The sequence below is a fragment of the Zootoca vivipara genome, chromosome 1, assembly GCF_963506605.1.
Source record: "Zootoca vivipara chromosome 1, rZooViv1.1, whole genome shotgun sequence".
Taxonomy (NCBI): domain Eukaryota; kingdom Metazoa; phylum Chordata; class Lepidosauria; order Squamata; family Lacertidae; genus Zootoca; species Zootoca vivipara.
In genome coordinates this window covers 44,372,129-44,394,455 of record NC_083276.1, presented here as the reverse complement: position 1 = coordinate 44,394,455, position 22,327 = coordinate 44,372,129, and the positions used below count along the sequence as shown (strand labels likewise).

General features: G+C 42.6%; 1 protein-coding gene across 3 annotated transcripts; it reads right to left on the bottom strand.

Annotated features, from left to right (window-relative positions):
• On the bottom strand, window positions 1-21,653 carry TMEM62 (transmembrane protein 62). 3 transcript variants are annotated; one of them, XM_035112550.2, is made up of 14 exons: window positions 21,307-21,653; window positions 20,009-20,120; window positions 16,391-16,528; window positions 15,511-15,556; window positions 14,302-14,443; window positions 11,050-11,174; window positions 10,799-10,921; window positions 10,090-10,245; window positions 9,500-9,659; window positions 7,799-7,912; window positions 7,363-7,447; window positions 3,688-3,792; window positions 3,208-3,326; window positions 7-1,110 (listed from the first exon to the last, which is right to left on the bottom strand). In XM_035112550.2, exons 1-14 carry the CDS (start codon window positions 21,490-21,492, stop codon window positions 784-786), a joined length of 1,938 nt encoding a protein of 645 aa, XP_034968441.2. In that variant the 5' UTR covers window positions 21,493-21,653; the 3' UTR covers window positions 7-783. The 3 variants fall into 3 exon arrangements, with proteins under 3 accessions (XP_060130916.1, XP_034968449.2, XP_034968441.2); XM_060274933.1 differs by lacking the exon at window positions 3,688-3,792 and having other exon boundaries at window positions 1-1,110; XM_035112558.2 differs by lacking the exons at window positions 16,391-16,528; window positions 20,009-20,120; window positions 21,307-21,653 and having other exon boundaries at window positions 3-1,110; window positions 14,302-14,481; window positions 15,511-15,551.
• Window positions 21,654-22,327: the final 674 nt, after the last annotated feature.

Genomic DNA, 22,327 nt, shown 5'->3' with positions numbered 1-22,327 from the left:
GAGTTCATGTTTCCTTTCGGAATGAGGCACAGCAGAGACTTTGGTGTCTTTCTGATATATGGTTTATTTACAACCTGAGCCTATGATGGAGGGAATCACAGCATGTACAGCCCAAGAAGGCCTTACTTGGATTAAAACAGAAATCAAACATCCCTCTGACTATCAGGCTTCCCAGCCCGAAACTTTGTTTCTAGCCTCTAGCTCACATCTTTCTTTTCTTTCCTTTTTCTTTTCTTTCTTTCTACAGTATTTTAAAAAATACATTTCACTGAAAATATTCAGTGGGAAGTAAAAAGTGCAGAAGGTGAAGAAAATAAAAACAAAACAAAAAGTGCTTTAAACTGTGGTACAATGCAATATATGGGTATATAAGTAGTATGATTGTTCTGTTATGGCCAAATCCACAACAGCAGGTGCTTCCAGAGCACCTTATTTAAAAAGGTATCGTGCGCCAGATATAAACGAAAAGTAGAAACAATTGTATTCCACTACAATATTCCATTTGAAAACCTCATTCAACATGAAGGTGACAGCAATTCAAAACAAAATTACAAATGTAATAAGGAAGCAGCTCCTGGGAAAGACATTACGGATCCCTTTACAGCTTTGTGTAACTGAGGACCCTATTATGCTGCAGTTCGGAAATAAATTAGGGGCAGCTCCAAGCCTCCACATTCAGTTGTTCAGGCTGCAGAGATAGCATCTATACAGACCTGCAGTTCACAGCTTCACCACTTAACAATTCAAGTGAAATGGTACTTCAGTTGCCTGAAGAGCAGCCTATTAAGAACTTTGTGCATTCTTCATTTCAGCAATAAAGCTTCTCAGCGCAGATGACTGCAGTGTCCAGGTTCTGTAGACCAGAAAGAGGGTTAGGCCCACAGTCCACATTCTCAGTGGAGAAACGAAGAAAGCCACAGTTCCATATGTCTTCAACAGGAAATAGCAGGAATAGACCTGCCACAAAAACAGAAGTGCCATGCCGAGGTGGATGGGCACAGCCGACCACTGTTTGGCATGACGCAGATAGTAGTCAAAGCTGTATCCTTGGCAACGCAGCAATAGACACCAACCTGTATATGCCATCAATGGTAGGTTAAAGAATGCCACCTGCCAAGACAAAATAGATATAGGTCCATAGAATCATACAGCTGGAAGGGACCCCAAGGGCCGTCTAGTCCAATCCCCTGCAATGCAAGAATCTCAACACATGCCCCCCCATCCCATTTGAAACCATACCAGTCTCTGCTTAGTTGTCTCTAGACAATACCACCATCATTTTGCCTTGCATTTTGTGCAATTCTCTGATGCCCAAAGACACTCACAAGTTAGCTGAGTGGGTGCTTTCCTGCAGAATGCAGCAGTTCCACCAAGAAGGGATGCAAAGACATTTTGAAAAACATGTTAAGAGATTATTGCCTTGTATCCTTACAATGCTCCCTTTTCCAGGAAAAGGCAGATCGGGCTACAGTTGTGCATGCCTAGTTTGCATCCAGGCTGGATGATGATGACAACAATAATAGATTGCTGCAATGTGCTTTACATGAGGCTGCCCTTAAAAAACGTTTGGAAACTTTAGCTGGGATCCAATTCATGGAGCATGTTACTTTGATGTTTGCAAGCTACACTGGCTTCTTATTAGTTTCCAGGAACAACCCCGACTATTATGTTGTTTAGTCGTTTAGTCGTGTCCGACTCTTTGTGACCCCATGGACCATAGCACGCCAGGCACTCCTGTCTTGCACTGCCTCCCGCAGTTTGGTCAAACTCATGTTCGTAGCTTCGAGAACACTGTCCAACCATCTTGTCCTCTGACGTCCCCTTCTCCTAGTGCCCTCAATCTTTCCCAACATCAGGGTCTTTTCCAAGGATTCTTCTCTTCTCATGAGGTGGCCAAAGTATTGGAGCCTCAGCTTCACGATCTGTCCTTCCAGGGAGCACTCAGGGCTGATTTCCTTAAGAATGGATAGGTTTGATCTTCTTGCAGTCCATGGGACTCTCAAGAGTCTCCTCCAGCACCACAATTCAAATGCATCAATTCTTCGGTGATCAGCCTTCTTTATGGTCCAGCTCTCACTTCCATACATCACTACTGGGAAAACCATAGCTTTAACTATACGGACCTTTGTCGGCAAGGTGATGTCTCTGCTTTTTAAGATGCTGTCTAGGTTTGTCATTGCTTTTCTCCCAAGAAGCAGGCGTCTTTTAATTTTGTGACTGCTGTCACCATCTGCAGTGATCAAGGAGCCCAAGAAGGTGAAATCTCTCACTGCCTCCATTTCTTCCCCTTCTATTTGCCAGGAGGTGATGGGACCAGTGGCCATGATCTTGGTTTTTTTGATGTTGAGCTTCAGACCATATTTTGTGCTCTCCTCTTTCACCCTCATTAAAAGGTTCTTTAATTCCTCCTCGCTTTCTGCCATCAAGGTTGTGTCATCTGCATATCTGAGGTTGTTGATATTTCTTCCGGCAATCTTAATTCCGGCTTGGGATTCATCTAGTCCAGCCTTTCGCATGATGAATTCTGCATATAAGTTAAATAAGCAGGGAGACAATATACAACCTTGTCGTACTCCTTTCCCAATTTTGAACCACTCAGTTGTTCCATATCCAGTTCTAACTGTAGCTTCTTGTCCCACATAGAGATTTCTCAGGAGACAGAGGTGATCAGGCACTCCCATTTCTTTAAGAACTTGCCATAGTTTGCTGTGGTCGACACAGTCAAAGGCTTTTGCATAGTCAATGAAGCAGAAGTAGACGTTTCTCTGGAACTCTCTAGCTTTTTCCATAATCCAGCGCATGTTTGCTATTTGGTCTCTGGTTCCTCTGCCCTTTCGAAATCCAGCTTGCACTTCTGGGAGTTCTCGGTCCACATACTGCTTAAGCCTGCCTTGTAGAATTTTAAGCATAACCTTGCTAGCGTGTGAAATGAGCGCAATTGTGCGGTAGTTGGAGCATTCTTTGGCACTGCCCTTCTTTGGAATTGGGATGTAGACTGATCTTCTCCAATCCTCTGGCCGACTATTATAATAACACATAAAATGCCCTACAGTCTATTAGATTTATTGCTTACAACATATCATACTCATTTCCACCTCAAAACAAATATTTAGGTTGACCACCCTCACTACAATTTCTTTCAAATGAGATGTTTCAAAAAACATCTAACGAGAGGCTATTTGTTAACCAGTTTACTAAGAATCCTACCTGCATAATTCCAACAAGGAAGGTCGTACTGCCTTCAAAGAAATGGCCATCAACAATTACTCCAAATGAAAAGCAGGCGCCCAGATGTCCATCTATAATTTCACCAATAAACCAGGGCCCTATAGAGAAGAAAAATGCATTACACTGAATGTGACAAGATCAACTTGCAATCTAGCCTACTTAGCCCTGAAATCACTGTCTTAAGGGGAATCCCCCCCCCAGTATCAGTTAAAACAAGTCATGACAACAAAAAAAAGATAGCCAAATTATCTCCTGAAATTTACAAGTTCTTTGTAATCACTATTCAGGCAAGCTTGGGTACCCTACAGATGTTTTCTGCCCCATGTTAAGAGTTGCATTATAAATTTTACAGAATACAAATGCATGGTTTTTTGTTTCTAAAAAACAACCCGTTGAGGATTTTGAGCTAGAAGCTCTATTGGCATGTCCATGAACTCGCTGTGCCTGCCTGCATCTTACCCAGAAGAGTATAGAAGCTCAACAGCAGAAATGAGTGATAGAAAAAGTTGATTTTGCTCAAGATGTGAAGAGAGAAAGAAGCCCGCATTGCTCTGCCCAGAGGTCCTAAAAAGGAAACAAACTTTTAATTTGAAGTCCTCTACTTTTAAAAACAGAAATACAGTAACTTTTTACAAAGTGATATATTTACAGCACCATCAAAGGACAGATTCATTCATTGAAATCAATGGGATGTTGTGCGAGAAAACGTCCCGGTGGATTGCACCCAAAATTCATCCAAGATGCATGGAAACGTATTCCTGAAGTCTTTAAGACATTTGACATTTTCAAACCAAAACCCACATCACAGATATAACACCCCCCAAACAACATGTGAACATTAGAATTCTACTTATTGTGATACCATATTTGAAACCAGCTTAACCCTGTTCATCGAAAGCTAGCCTAACTGAAAAGTTTTTACAGTGCTATATACAAGGGATCACTGAACACCATATTCCATCTATGAAGAGCACGCAATGCCCATCTCAACTACAAAGGCTATCTAGACTGAGTTTCAATGTTTTTAACATGCACCTAGCACAGTGCCAAATGCAGAAATGCAAGGTACCTTAATAGTCACAGGCAGCCACCCCCCCTCTCAGTCAGGCCCTTCAAAGATTATTATTATTATTATTATTGTATAATCCTAAAATGATGATATAATCAGGGATGCACTGCAGTGATCAACGCAGATCTCCATGTGCTGCCTTTCAGCTAGATATACTATTTTCTGTGAGCATACAACAGGCACCCCCCAACTGCGGCCCTCCAGATGTATTGGCCTACAACTCCCATGATCCCTAGCTAACAGGACCAATGGTCGGGGAAGATGGGAATTGTAGTCCAAAACATCTGGCGGGCCGAAGTTTGGGGATGCCTGGCATACATGGACAAATGATTTGGAGAGCTCCTTTTTTCAGAGTGATTTAAGATGCATCGCCCCTGGCAGCATTTTATCAGTCAGTTTTTGAGAAATGGCAATAAACATAACTTTTAAAATCCAGATAGTAACAGGATGCATCCTTCCAGCCTTGAGAGATCACCAAACAAGTGACAACCAACAGATGTAGAATTATTTGTTGAGAAGTAAGGTCAGCATTGGCACCATCAAAAACAGTTAAAAGACGTAACTTAGTGTCCAAGGTGACCTGTTTGGCAACAATAATGCCAATCTCCATTACAACCTGTTTCCAGAACTTGTACATAGTTACAGAAAGGCTGGGAAAGGGATCATTGGTCAATAAGTTTATACAGTACAACTATTCAATCTGGTGGGTCTAGGGCTGAACAACTACAAATCTAAGTCCTGATTGCTGGCATATCGCCAGGCCCTGCTGATCAAAGTCCTAGCTTCTCTATAAGGGCATGAATCCAACATGTAACCAATAATTTCCCTGCAAACAGTGGAAATTTAAGAGAGAAGCCCCTCCCCCCTCCCGAAAGCGGCAACCCGGACAGAACAGCAAGCGGATGGGGAGGAGATAAAAGAAATATTGGAATGGATTTTTAGAGACTTTTAAGCGAATAAAAGGCTGAACTGAGGGAAAGTAGAGATTGGACTGTTTAAATCGGATTTGTTGTAGCCAGATTGAAATAAAAAGCAAGGTAATAATAGTTGGAATGGACTCAATGCATCCAGTTGGCTGAAATCGGAATAGTTATTATTGGTGACCACTTCCTGTTATTCAAGTTCTGCTCTGGCCTTGAAGAGCTGGAAAAAATGTCAACAATGGACTATGCACCTGGTTTCCAGAGAAAAGTCATGGGACTCTTGTGGGAAATAAAAATCAGAATGGATAAGATTCAACAGCAAATGGAAAAAATAAATTAGGATGTACAGAAACAGGACATAAGTGAATTAACAGTGAAAGAAGATGATAGGACATATGAATCGAACCATAATTCAATCAAAGAAGACGAGGATGATTTGGATATACAAGAGGAGAAAGACCAAATTCAGATCTGGAATACCCCCCCCCCTTTGGAGGGGGTGGAACAAGTGCTGCTTGAGGGGCAGGAAACCCACAAGAAAAACAATGTGCAAACAAGATGGGAATACTGGGGGGAGGACAGAGACATTTGGGTTGTAAAACATGTCAAGAAAGGGGAGGGTTGAAGGAGGATGGAATATATACTGTTTACTAGGATGGATAAAAAGGGATTGAAAACTGGATTGCTGATTTTGGCACTTGTTGGAATGGAAGGGAATAGCCGTGATCAGGGGAGGGGGAGGGAAAATTGAGAATAATTGATAAATTAAAGATTGGGAAGGTAAAAGAAAAAAGAGATTCAAAATATAAGGAGGTCCTTGGAAGAAAATTATGGTAAGGGAGGGAACAAGATTGTATGTTTGGTAGAATTAGGATGTAATAGTAATTGGGAGTATTAGAAAAATGGTTTTGGCAAGACGATTTGGGATGGTTGGGTGCTTTCCCTCTCTTGTCGGTCGTCCCCAGGCTGGGGGCCCCTGGTGGCAGGGGGGGCCTCTGGGGTGGGGGGGACGGGGAGGGGGGAGGGATCCAACTGAAAAAAGATCCTCTTCCCTTCCTCTTTCCGTCCTCTGGGATTCCTCGTGGCAGGAGGGGTTCTGGCGGACGGGGGAGGAGGGGGGTGAGAAATGGGAATAAAAGAGAATTATTAAAGAATATGGATAGCAGATTAATATAAGATTGGAAAGATTAAAAATAGAATGAGGAATATGATAAGAAAACTGTTAAATATGATTCAAAAATGAAAATCAGATAGAGGGGGGATCGGGGAAGCCCACATAAAAACAATGTTTATGAAAAATGATTAGCTAATAATAATCTTTTTCTTTTTTCTTCCTATTTTTTTTCTTTTTTCTTTTTTCTTTTTTGGCTCCTCTTTTTTGAGTGCGTACTAAGATTGGATAGATGGTTGGATGGATACCCACTTGCGTCTCTCCTGCAAACCTGGAGCCTCTTGGTGGCAGGCGGGGCTCTGGGGGTGGGAGGGAGGAGTGGGGAGAAATTCAATCATAAAATGAACCACTGTCGACTGCCCGTCTTTCGGGGGATCCTCTTGTGGGAGGAGAGGGCTCTTGGAGGGTGGACAGAAGTAGGTGGAAAATATGTTATGTTTGCTTATGTATGTTCTTTTTATTATGCAAAAAATTAATAAAATATTATTAAAAAAACAAACAAACATGTAACCAATAATTTGTGCAAATAGCAGTAAGACATTGGGAATTCCATGAGAGTTATTTTCCACAACGTCTCTCCTTTTCCAAAGCTTGATTTGGATCTTCCCAAGTGATTTAAACCTTTTAACATTTGAGAAGTATTTAGGGACAAAGGGTGATATTGAACTAAGTTTTACACAGAGTAGAATAGAAGCATTGAAATTAATTAACATGAATGTTAGGGACATTAATTTCAATAGGCCTACTCTGAGTAAAACTTGAATACCAACCCAAGAGAAGTGTGGAACAAAATTTAGCTGTTCATTAGTATCTATCTTTTGCAGCCTACAGAGGTTATTAGATTCTTTAAAGGGTCAGGGGTAGAATCAATCTGAAAATCACACCGGTGCATTTGTTTAATTTAAAAGTACTTAAAGAAAAAGAAAAAAGGAAGGATCAAAATTGTGTTCAAGAAAAAGAATTTCTCTTACTTTTAAGTGTAGGTTTTTCTTGATACCGGAAAATAACCAACAAGGCAATTTGAACTACAACCATTAGTACAAACACTACTCGAACCTGAAAAAGAATACATTTTTTAAAATATTTAGTAAGCCAAACACAGCCCCCACAATCCACCATGATGATGTTTTCCATGAGTTTTAATCTTTTCTTCTTTTAAAGTAGTGCCACAAGGCTTCTGGAAAGGATGCAAAACTTTTCTAACCCAAAATGCTTTGGGATTCATTAAGACTCCCCGTGTATTTTGTAACCTTTTGTTTTCTACACTGTTTTAGCTGATTTTGTTATCTTTATTTTCTATTGTCAGCTGTTGCGAACTGCCATAAACTGCAGTTGCTGGCAAAGTATGTTCAAGAAACTTCTGTCCACACGCAACTCACTCACTCTTTCCCCGTCTGGAATACTCACCAATACATAGAGGTCAGTAAGAAGCACCCAAGATGCCAGAAGGTGAAATGGGAGGGAGAGGTTTTCGTTCATAGCAAATGTATGAAGCCGAGTGGCATTCCTATTACTGGCATCCTAAATATGAGAACACAAAGAAATAAACAAGACTTTCAAATGTGCAATAGCAAAACAACTCAGCATCTTTACTAGTGAAAAGCCCACCATTCTGTGGTGTAGTGTGTGTGTGTAAACATGCACATGTGAATGGGAGGGCAGGTATCCATATTGCAGGGGACCTGGGATCACAACCAGGGATGGTTTGGGCATCCCATGTCGTAGGCAGTGGGTAGATTTCACCTTCACTGCAAAGTATTCCCAAGCGCAGTTATTTTATTTTCTCACCAGATAAGGCGATTGGCATGGTTTACTGTTGTAGAAGAAAGTTAAAAAGAGTCTATCTGAAGCAGGGATGACATCAGCGTTATTGAGCAAGTACCAACGCCCAAGGACTCGAGTGCCCACCATTGCCAACACTGGCACCTATTAATATGGTAGGATCTCATTATTTTAGGACTGGTACTGAGAGGTGTGCTGGGCCACATGGCTTAAGCGGCCACCATCTTACCTCAGCCAGAATGCCTCTGGGTCCGGCCACAAAAGCAGTATAAATCAGCAGTGCTGCGTTTGGCCCTGAGCATAGGAGCCAATTCCCATGGGCCAAGGTCCTTTCCCCCCCCCCAAGTTGATGGCATTGCCATTTAAATGGTATGTGTGTGTCATGTCTTGTGATCAATTATGTGGGGTGGGGTTTACCTGCCCCCCCCCATATTTTATTGTACACTGCCTTGATATTTTATGGTTCTGCATTTATTTTATAAACAAACAAACAAACAAACCCCACGTCCAGATTATAAGAATTACCTCTTGCATAAAAGGACTCTAAACAGCTCTTGACCCTAACCAATAATTAGTAAGATCATTGGGCTGTGCCCAGGAGTCCTTCAAACTTAGCAGTAGCCCTAACTCAAAGGCATTAATGGGGGCGGGGGGGGGCAAAATCCACTTCCAACCTCTGCAACATTAGACATAACCCTGCTTCTATTTGCATAGCCTCACCTTACATTTCTTTGGTTACACTACCAGGGAGAGTCATAAATACTGGGAAAGCAAGCATAAAATGCACAAAAGCCATGATAAATTCTCACTCTCTGTCATCCAGAACAACTCTGTGGTACTTCTACTGCTTTCATTTTAATGAGGAGGAGAAATAATAATTTGCCCGGTGTCAATCAATAAGTAATTGTGGATGGTTACAGGTAGGTAGCCGTGTTGGTCTGGATCGAAGTAAAATAAAAAAATTCCTTCAGTAGCACCTTAAAGACCAACTAAGTTTTTATTTTGGTATGAGCTTTCGTGTGCATGCACACTTCTTCAGATACAGTGAAATGGATTTCACTGTACATTGAAATGGATTTCACTGTACACTGTACAATCCATTTCACTGTATCTGAAGAAGTGTGCATGCACACGAAAGCTCATACCAAAATAAAAACTTAGTTGGTCTTTAAGGTGCTACTGAAGGAATTTTTTTATTTTAATTGTGGATGAACAGGGATTGACCTTGCTTTTCCAAGCAAAAGGTTGCTCTTAAATACATTTTTTCCAGTAGCTTGAATGCTATAAAATGTATGAAAAATTTATAAGCATCAGCAGAGAACTCACCTGAACTGTCACTTCTATCTGATGAAACCCTTCACTGTAGTTTTGAGGGGCCCATTTCAGTACATAGAGAGGTCCAGACACATGAACAGCATTGCCCAGAAGAATGCCATCCACACTGACCTTCACAAACTTGATAGGAGAAGGAGAGAATGCCAAAATTCTAAGTAAAAGAAATAAACCAGTATATCATGGAACTTGTTAAGATACAGCACTTGTAAGCATAAAATAAAAATTACCATGTACTGTATAAATCAGGCAACTCCAACCTGCAGCCCTCCAGATGTTTTGGCCCACAACTCCCATGATCCCTAGCTAACAGGACCAGTGGTCAGGGATGATGGGAATTGTAGTCCAAAACATCTGGAGGGCCGAAGGTTGGGGATGCCTGGTGTAAATGATTTCTCAGTCAAGGCATAGTGGGTGAGGCAGAAATTACTGGATTGACGTTGCTGTTGTACTTTGCTGTAGAACGGGATGTTCCTTTTTAAAATTATTGTTAATGTAAGAGATTGTTAACCCATTTAACAACATACACACTTGTCACATTTGCACAAGAAAAGTTTAGAAGTAGCAAAGATACATCAGATTACCGGATGTGGGTAGAGTGAAGGATTCTCTGCAGTGGTTCATGAGCAGCACTACTATAGAGGAATGATTTGGGATTGGTGATAAGAACCACAGGCCATTCTTCAAACTTCAGGTCAGCAAAGCTGAAGAGATCGTGATCAAAAGCAAGGATCCTGTACCTGATGTTCAGCAATCAAAACAGTACACTTTTGGTTAACAAATAACATCTTACAGATAGATTTATACTGCCTGGTGGTACGTTTTACTGATTTTTCCAATTTCCTCTGGTTCCACTTAATCAATTTTTGATGAAAAGCTGATGCCTTGAGTAGACACCTTGCACCAGCCAGAATTACTTCATCTAGAATTGTCAAACATGCAACTTTTTTTAAAAAAAGTGATAACAATATACAATAGTGTGACAAGTCTAAGCACAAAGTACTGCTTTTGTCACAATTGCTTGGATGCAACTGTGAGATGGGTGAGGAAAAACAAGCTGAGCTTGAATCCTGACAAGATGAAGGTACTGTGGCCTCCCTGAATTGCTATCCTGTACCCCTGCACTAACAATGCCTGGTTCTCCTTCACCCACATTTGAATCGCCATCCATTTTTATCACCACCATCCCAGTGGGGAGATTCATTCTGAACCTCATTCTGAATCATTTGCACTGATGTTACATTGCTATAAGAACAGTACTATAAAAAAAGGCCAAAGCACAAATTTTCTTACTTCCTGTTATCTTTCCAGTCTCCCAGTTCCAGCTCTAGAGTTCCGTGACGATGACGAGTATGTAGAGTTGGCATCAGACCACCCAGCGTGTGGAAATGCCCACACAAATATGCTGTGGCAGACCTAATAGAAACATAAAAACATAAATGATTATTGTTGATTTTGGGGAAGAAATACTAACTTGTAGCTAATTAACAGCAACAGCTGAAAAACATTAATACATTTGCACCAGAAAGGAAAAGAAATATTACCGCATTGCCGTTCGTATTCCTGGAGATGTAGAGATGATTGCTGAGGTGGGATAATGGCCAAACCAAATGGAATGGTTACTGTCGCGACTTTCTGCAGCCAGTGAAGACAGTTCTTGCATTTTATTCTGAAATGAAAGAGCAACTACAAGAGCTTTAGCAGCATGTAATAATAATAATAATAATAATAATAATAATAATAATAATAATAATAATAAATTATTTATACCCCGCCCATCTGGCTGGGTTTTCCCAGACACTCCGCTGGCTACCAGGTCTTAAACATACTGTAATGCAAAGTTTAGGGGATATTAAGGCTGCAGTCCTAGGTACACACACTAGGTTGTTAAGACTTATTTAACTCAGCAGGACTTGCTTTTGACTGAATCATTCATCAGGCTGGGCTGCAATAGGCATTTATCAACAACTGCTCTAAACAGCATGGACACTGTGAGCAGAAATTTCCGAATTATTTCTCAAAGTTCTTTTTGTCATTAAAATGCCAATATGCACGTTTGAAGAAATAAACCTGCGTATCATGTAAGCCACATTCTACATAACAATGGGAGTGGGGAAGCAGAATAGTATAGGCACTAGGGACCTGATATTGAGGAGGGAGGACCAGAGACATGAGGGTACTGGGGATATACCTTAAGTCTTTGCTCCCTGCTGTGGTCCCAATCTGGCCCACCACACCTACAATTGGCATTACCAAAATATTGATCCTTTCTTGGCAATGTAAGAAAGGATCAAAGGGTCAAAGCTCCTCTACTAACCTGCCTCATGGCAGGATCCAATCCAGATCAGGTTCCTAGTCTCCATGGGCATAGCCAGCATTCTTGTTGTGGGGGCACGACCTTTGTTAGGGGGCAGAACTGATGTAATTGATCAGTTTGTTAAGTATTTCTATTGTTTTACTTGATGGGGATGGGGAGCTGCTCCCCCACCTATGCCCATGCTAGTGCCTGTTACTTTCATGGGGGGTGGGGAGAACTGCCACTGGAAACTCTCAGAATGCCTCGCCTAGTAACGACTTCCACCACAATATTTTTCATATGAAGCAAAAATATGATTTAAACATAACAGTTTGTGCAGGCAAATGGAAATAATTGACAATGAGCATTCCAGTCTGCAGCTGAAATGTAAAAAAAAAAACCACAGGAAAAATATATGAAAACTATGATTACCAGATCCAATAGATTAATATGGATATGTGTTTTGCTATCAGATTACTACCGCAAATCACTGTGGGTTTCTGTCTTGACCCCCAAGGGGTCCAATTTGGTACATGGTGTCCCTTTTCCCCAAGTCACTCTGTCCATCAGCTGATATCACCAGTGAGTGGGGTGAACAGGGTTAAATCCTGCACTGGCAGCCAAAGCAGCAGGATTCAATCTCTACTCATCAGTGGGAGTTAAAACCTGCACCGTTTAAGCAGCCCAGCTTTCCAAACCTGCATTGAATCCCCTGCCAAACAACAGGAAAATAACTCCTAACTGTTGCTAGCAGCACCTTGCAAGGTGTCTGAAGCCATGACTTCTAAGCACTTTGCACAATGCCACTGCAACACCCATGCCATGGATAGGACGGATGGCCCCATCTACCTGTCACATTTTGCCTGCAAGCCTGATCTAGATAAGGATGTGGCTCATGGGGCAAAAACAGATCCCTATTCCTGCCTTAAGGCAACGCTTGTCCAGGAATGTTAATAGCCTGAGTTAGCGGGTGTTTCCTTACTGGACCCCAACTGTTAGAACAGGGGTGGGGAACTAGATCTAGCCAGTGGGTTGGACCCTTAATTCCCATATCCCCAATCAGCACTTACTGCAACCTTGTTTTAAATGCATGCTGATTGACACAGGCACTGCACCTTCAGAGGGGCTTGGTGTAACTGCCAATCAAGCCCGTTTGGGAAAGGAAAGGTGCTCTGTTTGGAGGAAATTAAATCTTCCTGCAAACTGAGAACAACAAGCCCCCTTGAGAGTTCTCAACAAGGAGTTTCCTAGCACGGCTGATCCCAGAGGGGAGCACCACCTGTAAAGAAACAACCAGGAGCTAATTTTAATTTGTAGCTGTGTCTATACCTGTGCTACCCCTCACAGCACATATGATGCCAAGGGCAGGGCAGATGGGTGTCATTTGTGGGTAACACAGCCTTATGGGCCAAATTGGGATCCGTGCCAGGACTAATTAGGCCTGTGGGTTATAGTTTCCTCTCCCCTGTGTTGGAAGATTGCTTTGAGAAAGAGAAAAAGGGTATTTCTTTATTTTATTTTTCTGCAGGTTTGCCATCCATATATGTTCTCTGAGCCAGTTGCAGAATAAAGTATGATACTTATATTATTTAATTTATGAATCAAAATGGCAAAAATAAAAGGTGATATTAAAATGTTGAATGTGAACTTTCCTTTTTAGCAAAGAAAAAGCAACAATAAAATAATAAAAACATCTACCAGTTCATATTATAGAATGAAACACATTTTTAAGGTGGTGTTATTCTTTTAAACACACAAACGCAAGTTGACTAAAAAGATCTTCAGCTTATGAACTGCAAAGTTCATAAATAAGGTACCAGGTGAGTTTGCCTCCACTGTGCTCAATCTGCATATTTGTGAATAAATTCAAATACTGTGAAACGCTGAAAGTCACCACTGATCCCTCCTTCCAAAAGAAATGAAATCCAAATAAGCACTGTACTCCTGGAACTTCTTGCCATATAGGGAAATAGTGGACACCTCAATAAATATTATATATATCTCAAGGGGATGAAAAGAGGAAGAAATCAAAACAGTAACAGTCAGTGTCGTAAGACACAATTACTCCTCTATTGCTCTAAAGCAATTAGAGAATTGCTTACGGGGGCATTAAGAGGCATGGGGGGCACTAGAAGTGCAAATCATATTTTGAAATGATGGTAACACTGGATCAAGTTCATCAATTTGGCTGGATTACTAAACTAAATAGTTTTAATTGGATTTCAAATAAATGTGCAATTGTTGCTGTTTTGAATTTTATTGTGTCATTATCTTCCTTAGTGGGTCATGCAAACTGCTATTCTGAATAATGCTTTTTATAGGGGTAGGGTAAAGGGCACTGGAGTTCAGTTCATGAAATCACACAGGCCGGAGAAAGTTTGAGAACTACTACTCTAATGGCTTCCCGCAGACTTTAGACTTCAGGCAGGTGTAACACACAGGTTTAGGATTTTATTAACCAGAGAAGAAAGACTAGCTAAGACATGGTGTTTTACATTACCACTTTCAATATCCCAAAGAAATTGTAGGGTCTCTTGGGGCCTGGACTGAGAGTTGCATCCACACAGATGAAAGAATATTTGCCAAAAGGTGTGCTGTGGATGTAATGGAAGGAGCCGTCCTTTTTCCAAGCAGAATATTTCCTACCAAAATGAGATGGGAATACTGTAGTCAGAAAAATCTGAAAGAAAGAGAAATGTGAAAAGGAATAAATGCACACATTGCCTAGTGCTCAACTGAGCTTTACTCAGAGTACCTAGACCCACTGAAATTAATGGACCTAGCTTAGTCCTATTCATTACTTTCAGTGGGTCTACTCTGAGTAAAGCTTAGTTGACTACTGCCCAGTAAAAGGGAGGGAGAAACAAAACTGCATTTGACTCAGTTCATCACCTATGTCATCTTTTAACACAGAAATGTACAAAATAGTGGCGAGGAGAGAGAGAATCTAAGGGCAAAAACAGAGGAATAGAGCCGCACAGAAATCCTAACAGCAGCAGCAGCAGGGAAAGAGGAACAACACAGGCAAGCCAAAGACTGGGACAGATGACTACTTCCTAAATAATTATTTTCTAGGCTACTTTAATAAAGTCATTCTTCCTAACACTTATATACCTTGTTTAAACAGAATCTCTCTGTCCCACATGCAATTGACTCTCCTTCTGGATTCCTGAATGTAGTATGTGTCACAGCACTGTCAGACAAGAATGTCCAGAGGGAGGAATCAACTTACAAGCTAGTAAATGTATGTCCATCAGTCCTATGTGTCTCAGCTACTTCTGAGAGTGCATCTGATGAGGCAGATACCCCCAACCTTGGCTTATGTATCTCCCCTATCCAAGCTGCGCACAAGCAGGTGCAGGCTCCACCTGTGTTTCACCTTCTGCTCCTCCCTCTTCAATCCTCTTTTGGTCCTGGGAGGCAGTGGAGCAGGAGAGGTGAGGGCAGGAGGAAGAGGAGGAGTTGTGGAAGCCCTTGACTCTACACCAGCCTGACCTCTCTCTCCCTCCTCCTGCATCCCGTTCCTTCATTCTCCAATCCTGCAGCTTCTCCTGCCTCTGACTCTGGTCTCCTGGCTGTTACAGGTTCGTCTACTTCACTGATCCCTTCTTCCAAGTCAGTCTCCAATCCCTCTTCTCCCACTCATCAGAATACAGTCACCACTCCTCAGCATCCAGCCAGTCTCTGACATCATGGCACACTGACATACCTGTAGTAGTTCCGGACATTCTCCAGACCTGGAATGTTGAATGTATCTGCAATGAAAGCGGCAAATTTAGAATTGAGCAAGATACTGTGAAAAAAGTAAGTCCAGGTTAAAACAAGCCCAGTGTAGTATGAATCTGAGATTGCAGCAGGATATCCAGGGAGCTATCAAAGCTTTAATTCCAGTTTGACCAGGACAACAAGATTTGCTCTACAATGCATATGCTGAGACAGCCTTTATTTTGGAATAATAATTATAGATAATAGGGCACTAAATAATGCCTAAACTGCTATAGAACAAAAACAAAAACTAATTGATTTCATTTATTTTATAATTACATTTTGTATTGCCATCTCTTTGGGTCTCTGGGAGCTGTTGACACTGTCTAGGTTCCAGATTCTATTTTTTCAGAAAGAACAGGCTGAAGAACTGCAGAAGAACTTGGGGGCTGTCCAATGCCAAAGATGACAGTCTACAAATGGACCCAGATAAATATTCCAGAAAGACTTTTTTCAGGACTGACAACAAACAGGTCTTACTGCCTGTGTGTGTGTGTGTGTGTGTGTGTGTGTGTGTGTGTGTGTGTGTGTATTTGAGATTGGTAACTATGATAAACACTATTTCTAAAAAAGAATAATACTTCTTTGATAAGTTTTTGATAACTGCCACTCAAGACAATGTTTGACCATATTCAAGGCCACTGCTGATGGAGGAGAACAAAATCGGGGACTAAAATTGGTGGTTACTCTCCAGTTGAGATGAGGTTTCTACTGCATTAAGACTTCCTGGAGCAAAAAGAATGAGTAACCTGCATCTTCCTACCATCCTTCACATATGGAGAATAAATGGGAATCCCACCTCTAGAGTATCACATCTTTCTTACCATGATTCCCTTTGATGTCTATCCATTTGGTTTTTTCCATGACTTTAGATCTTTTTAAGATTGTCTGGTAAGTTTGCCATTCCACCTCAAACTGATCAGACCCAAGTTTGTCTTCTGTTTTGGCATCAGTCAAATCACCTGTTAATGAAAGAAAAGAAACACCGAACATTAAACATATAAAAACATCCCAGATAAGCGAACGTACTCTTATGAAATAGGTGATCTAGGCACAGATTCAGAGACTTACTGTAGCAGACTTTACTGCTGTAAGTAATAGAGAAGAAGAAGAAGAAGAAGAAGAAGAAGAAGAAGAAGAAGAAGAAGAAGAAGAAGAAGAAGAAGAAGAAGAAGAAGAAGAAGAAGAAGAAACCCAGCAACGCAAGGTCGTGGTATGTAGCCTGGAAGTGTGTGTGTGTGGGGGGGGGACATGGTTCAGTTCATTATTGACTGGTTACACTCCCTGAATTTAAACATACCACTGTCCCCCAATGACATAGTTCTGTATGGCAAAACAAGGAGGCCGAAATATGGAACACAGTCAGGTGTGCATGTACTAAATTATCCAGCTTTATATTCTGGAGCTGGTGTCTGCAGTAGCAGGCACACCCCCTGCATATCACAGGTCACTTTTGCGCCACTGCCCAGGGAATGAAAGGTTCCATTTTACTTAAAGGACATAAAAATGAATTGGCTCTAATTAAAAACTGAACATAATGGTTTACGAGGGAAAGTGCCCAGGGACAGTGGGGCCAGCAGAACAGAAAGAAATCAGTTGCCATCCCAAATATACCCATGTGTGTACTTTATTTTTAACTTTACTGGCAGCCATGGGGAAAAGAAGTGCTGCACTTGGAGACACCTTGGGAGTTGGATCAAAACTGACCATCAGCCCAAGAGCAGACAGTCAAAGCAACAATTAGGACTTTCTGGGAAGAGTCTAAGGCACCCCACACATGGCAGAGGTAGTACCATCCTAATTGCTGTCTTTTCACTAGTACGTAATCTTTATAATTCTGAAGTTAGCAAGGATGGCAAGAAATTAACCTTTATCTCTAGAACTCTTCCTGTAAGTCCCATGCTATCCAGTAATTACAGGAAGCTACTAGCCAAGATTTCAAGTGCAGTGCCATTGCTACCCATCCCTTTAGAAACAATCCATCCTGACCTTGCATTCTCATTATTCAAATGTTTGTTTTTTTCATCATCCTGCTGCCTGGCCAAAGCAATTTTCAGGATAAGGTTATACATATATAATTATATGCAAACAAAACACAATATTGTTTTCAGTTTGCTCCTCTTTGTTTCCTCTTAGTATCCAGCTTAAGGTTGCAACCCTAACCCCACCTATCTGGGAGTAAGCCACATTTATTTTAATAGGATTTTCTTCTGAATAACCATGCACTGGTAAAACTGTTGAGGGACAGAAATGGATACCAATGAAATTGTTCTAACCTAAACACACATGATGGGGTAGAATATGAATAGAATAACAAACAAAGGATGAAACAACATAATGATGTAAAACAGGAAGTCCTGGATCATACTTCTAAATATGCATAGGGAGGGAGCCAGCCGTGGCTTTGTAGGGGTTCCCAAGAAGTTGTCACAACAGAGGAAGCACTGGTTTAATTTTTAATGTTTATTTTTATTCATTAAATTTGTATAATGTCCTTCATCTGGAGACCACAGAGTGGTTCACAAGAAAAAAATATGACAACAAAAAATACATAACAAAGCATAAACAAATCAATAACCCCTCTCCCACAAACACATAGAATGCTAATCAACCAAAGGCCTGGTTATACATAAATGTTTTCACCTGGTGCCTAAATATATGTAATGAAGGCACCAGGCAAGCCTCTCTGGGGAGAGCATTCCACAAATGGGGAGCCACCACACAAAAGGCCCTCTCTTGTGTTGCCATCCTCCTAACCTCTCATAGAGGCGGCACACGAAGAAGGACCTCAGATGATGATCACAGGGTCTGGATTGGTTCATATGGAGAGAGGTAGTCCTTGAGGTATTGGAGTCCTGAGCCGTTTCAGGCTTTATAGGTCAAAACCAGCACTTTGAGTTGGACCTGGAAACTAATTGGCAGTCAGGGCAGTCAGACCAGGATCAGTGTTATGTGCTCAAACTGTCTTGCCCCAGTGAACAGCCTGGCTGCCAAATTCTGCAGCAGCTGAAGTTTACAAACCATCATCAGAGGCAGCCCTATGTATAACACTTTGAAATAGTCTAACCTAGCAGGTACCAGAAGTTAGTCTATCCTTGTCCAGAGGTGCAGCTGGGTCACCAGCCGAGGCTGATGAAAGGCAATCTACCCTACTGAGGCCACCTGGGCCTCAAGTACCCCCAAGCTACGTACCTGCTCCTTCAGAGGGAGTGTAACCCCATCAAGAGCAGGCAACCTCCCAGCCCTCCAATCTAGGGAACCACCCACTAACAGTGCCTCAGTCTTATCTGGACTGAGCTTCAGTTTGTTGGCTCTGATCCAGGCCACACCAGCAGATGTAAAGGAGAAGTAGAGCTGTGTGTCATCAGCATATTCCTGACAACTTACTCCAAAACTCCCGATAATCCCACTCAGTGGTTTCATGTAGATGTTAAACAGCCTAGGGGATAAAACTGAACTCTGTGGAACCCCACACTGCAAAGTGGTGCCACCTACCCTTAACTCTAGGAGGATACCATGGTCAATGGTATTGAAAGCCACTGACAGGTTGAGAAGCATTAACAGGGGCACATTTCCCCTGTCTCTTTTTCTAAAGCAGCCATACATACTACTTCCAAAGACTGCTGACTCATAAAAGTGCCTCTGAGGTTAAAAAAAAGAAGAAGTGTAAGTGGGAAGACCTGGTGCTCCCAAACAAACTGAAGCTGATTTCTTACAAGATTAAAGCAATCATATGATGGAACTGGGAAAGTAATGGAGGGTGGAGGAGCAGAGGAATTGCTATTCCCAAATGAGCAAAGGCTACAACACTTGGGGCTTTTCAGTTTGGAGAAAAGGTGAGCAAGAGAATTGTATAAAATTATGGTGTAAGTTTTTCTCCCTCTCAGGGGCATCCAATGTTGGAAGAATCAGGACAGACAAAAGAAAGTACTTCTTCAAGCAATGCATAGTTATACTATGCAATCCACTCTCAAAAGAGGCAGTGATGGCCACCAACCTAATGGCTTTGAAAAAGTGTTAGAAAGTAGCTATGATAGCCTCAATATAATTTGTCTATCTCTACTTTCTGAGGCAGTATGCTTCTAAATACCAGATGCTGGAAACCACATTTGGGAAGAGTGCTGTGGTTTTCCCGCCTGTGGTTTTCCCATAGGCACCTGATTGCTCACTATAAAAACAGGATGCTGGACTAGATAGGCCACTGGTCCAATCCAACAGCCTCTTATTAGGTTACTGATAATGGAGTTCCAACTCCCGTTCCACTATTCATTCCAGCCCTTACACTTCCCTAGACACACATCTGATGACAATGCTACCATTTTACTTCAGATCCAGACCAGCAACCAACATTAATGACCTCAGAAACCCAAACCTTAAGTACTATAATGCATTCTACAAAGTAATTAGAGTGGGAGGTGAGGGATGAGGAGCCGATGTCTCACCTGTTGCTAAAGTAAGGACAGGTTGAATGACAGGAACCGTTTCCGCACAGAACCTTTCAAAATCAGAGGCTCGTTTGGGACTCAGAAACTTACTGATGTGTAAATCTGATACCTACAAGGGGGAAAAAAAGGAGGCTGGCAAAATGCCTACAGAATAGCATATTTAGGAAATTGTGTATAGAAACAGTTCCAAATATTGCCTACACTGAACAAGAGTTAAAACATTGACAGCTTAATTTCACAACGAGCACTTTTGGATATTTTTTATTCATATCAATTTGCTATGTAAATTATCAATAGCCTTTTACAGTTTTTATTTCCAGGAAAACTGGCGGTCCTAGCACCATGTGAACATATAAGAGGTTCACCTGACATATCCTCACCAGAGCAAAGTCTATCCATGCAACATACCTATCACACAGCATACTATTTCATACATATTGCAAACATAGCACTTCTCCACTCTTCTATTTGTCCTGCCGCTGTCCCCAGGGGAAACCTGCAGTTTATCACTGAATCTGAACAAATGGCAATCAGGTTTTCTACTTATTGCCATTTGTTCTGATTCAGCACTAAAGAACAGGTTTTCTGGGGGATAGTGGTGGGGCAAAGGGAAAACTGCTCAGCCTCAGACCTGTGTTTTCTAAGCATGGGACAAAATGGGTGTAGCCAGGGGGGTTCAGGGAGGGCAGCTGCCCCCCCCCACATCAAGTAAATAAATAGAAATACTTAACTAACTGGTTAATTGCGTTGCAGATATTTCGGTTCCCCCCACACATAAAGCCTGCCCCCCCCCAAAATAAATCCTGGCTATGTCCATATGGGACAAGCAGAAGTGTGGACAAACCCACAAGCCAGACCCTTCAATGTTTCTGATCTCAGTTATCAGAACTTGGCAAGCCTTGTGCCTATTACAAAGCATATCCAGGCCAAGGCAAATCTAACCTCTCTGTGCATTAATGTAGTTTCCTGATCTCAGTTATCAGAATAACTATTTGCCATTCATTAGTGGCCTCACAGCAACAGCCTGCATTTTCCCCCTATCCAAAACACCAGTTTATTTGTGCCTTAGTTTAACCCCTCCGATTCTGAAAAGAGGAAAACAATAAGTGAAAAACATAGTGCGACCGTTGGATAGTTATCATCTATATAACAGGTATGATCATGTTTTGCCTTAGGAATTAAACCCCAAGTGCTGCTGCGGTTTTCCCGCAGGGCACCCTTCGCACGGGGCGCTGAGGCCGCGTGTCTGTCTCCCCGGAGTTCATGAAAGGGTCACGAGCCCCGGCTCAACTCGCCTGAATAATCCAGAAGAGGTTGTTGGCCTCCGCTCCGGGCGCCGGTTCAGAGGAGAAGGAGCGAGGCTGGCGCCGCAACCGCTCGGGCCCCAAAGAAGGGCTGTGCCAGCCCACCAGCACGGCAGCGAGGGCGGCCGCCATGAGACCGGCAGCTAAGCGCAGCATTTTCCACCAGCTCGCTGTCATCCACACGAGCGCAAACTTCCGCCGGTCCCTGCTGCGGCTGGGAAAGCCGTCCGCTTCCGCCTCGGCCCACTTGAAGGGTAAGGCGGCCGCCTACCCACCCCGCCGTGATCGGTTAGGTCCTCCCTTCCTTCCTCGGCTCCAGTGGAGAACCGCCTCCGCTATCAGAGCTCTCGAGGTGAAGCAACAAGCGCCCGGCCAGGCTGGGCAGAAGCTGCTTAGGCGGCGCTTTGCCTGCAAGCCGCGGTAGACCGGTTCAAAGGGCTGCGCGCGGCATAGATGGATGGGCGCGCCTCCCGCACGGGCGCCTTCTTTCCCAAGCCAAGCGGAGGGAGCTGCTCTCCCGTACCGTACGTGACATCAGGACTCAACCCTCGCTCGGGGGACCTGCTGCTGCTGCTTTTGCAGCAACATACAGCAGGGGCTTAGGGAGGATTTGGGGAGGGGCAGGACACCCACCCACCTGCCATCACCCTGTGCAAATGAAATGCCTCAGCAAAAGTTGTTTAGGGTTAGGCTTAGCCATGCTGGCCACATGATCCGGAAAAACTGTCTGCGGGCAAACGTCGGCTCCCTCGGACAGTAAAACGAGATGAGCGCCACAACCCCAGAGTCATTCGCGACTGGATTTAACTGTCAGAAGTCCCTTTACCTTACTTGATTTAGGGTTAAAGGTAAAGGGACCGCTGACCGTTAGGTCCAGTCGCGGTCCCATTAGGCCAAGGGAGCCGGCGTACAGCTTCCAGGTCATGTGGCCAGCATGACTAAATCGTTTCTGGCGAACCAGAGCAGCGCACGGAAACGGTGTTTACCTTCCCACTGGAGCAGTACCTATTTA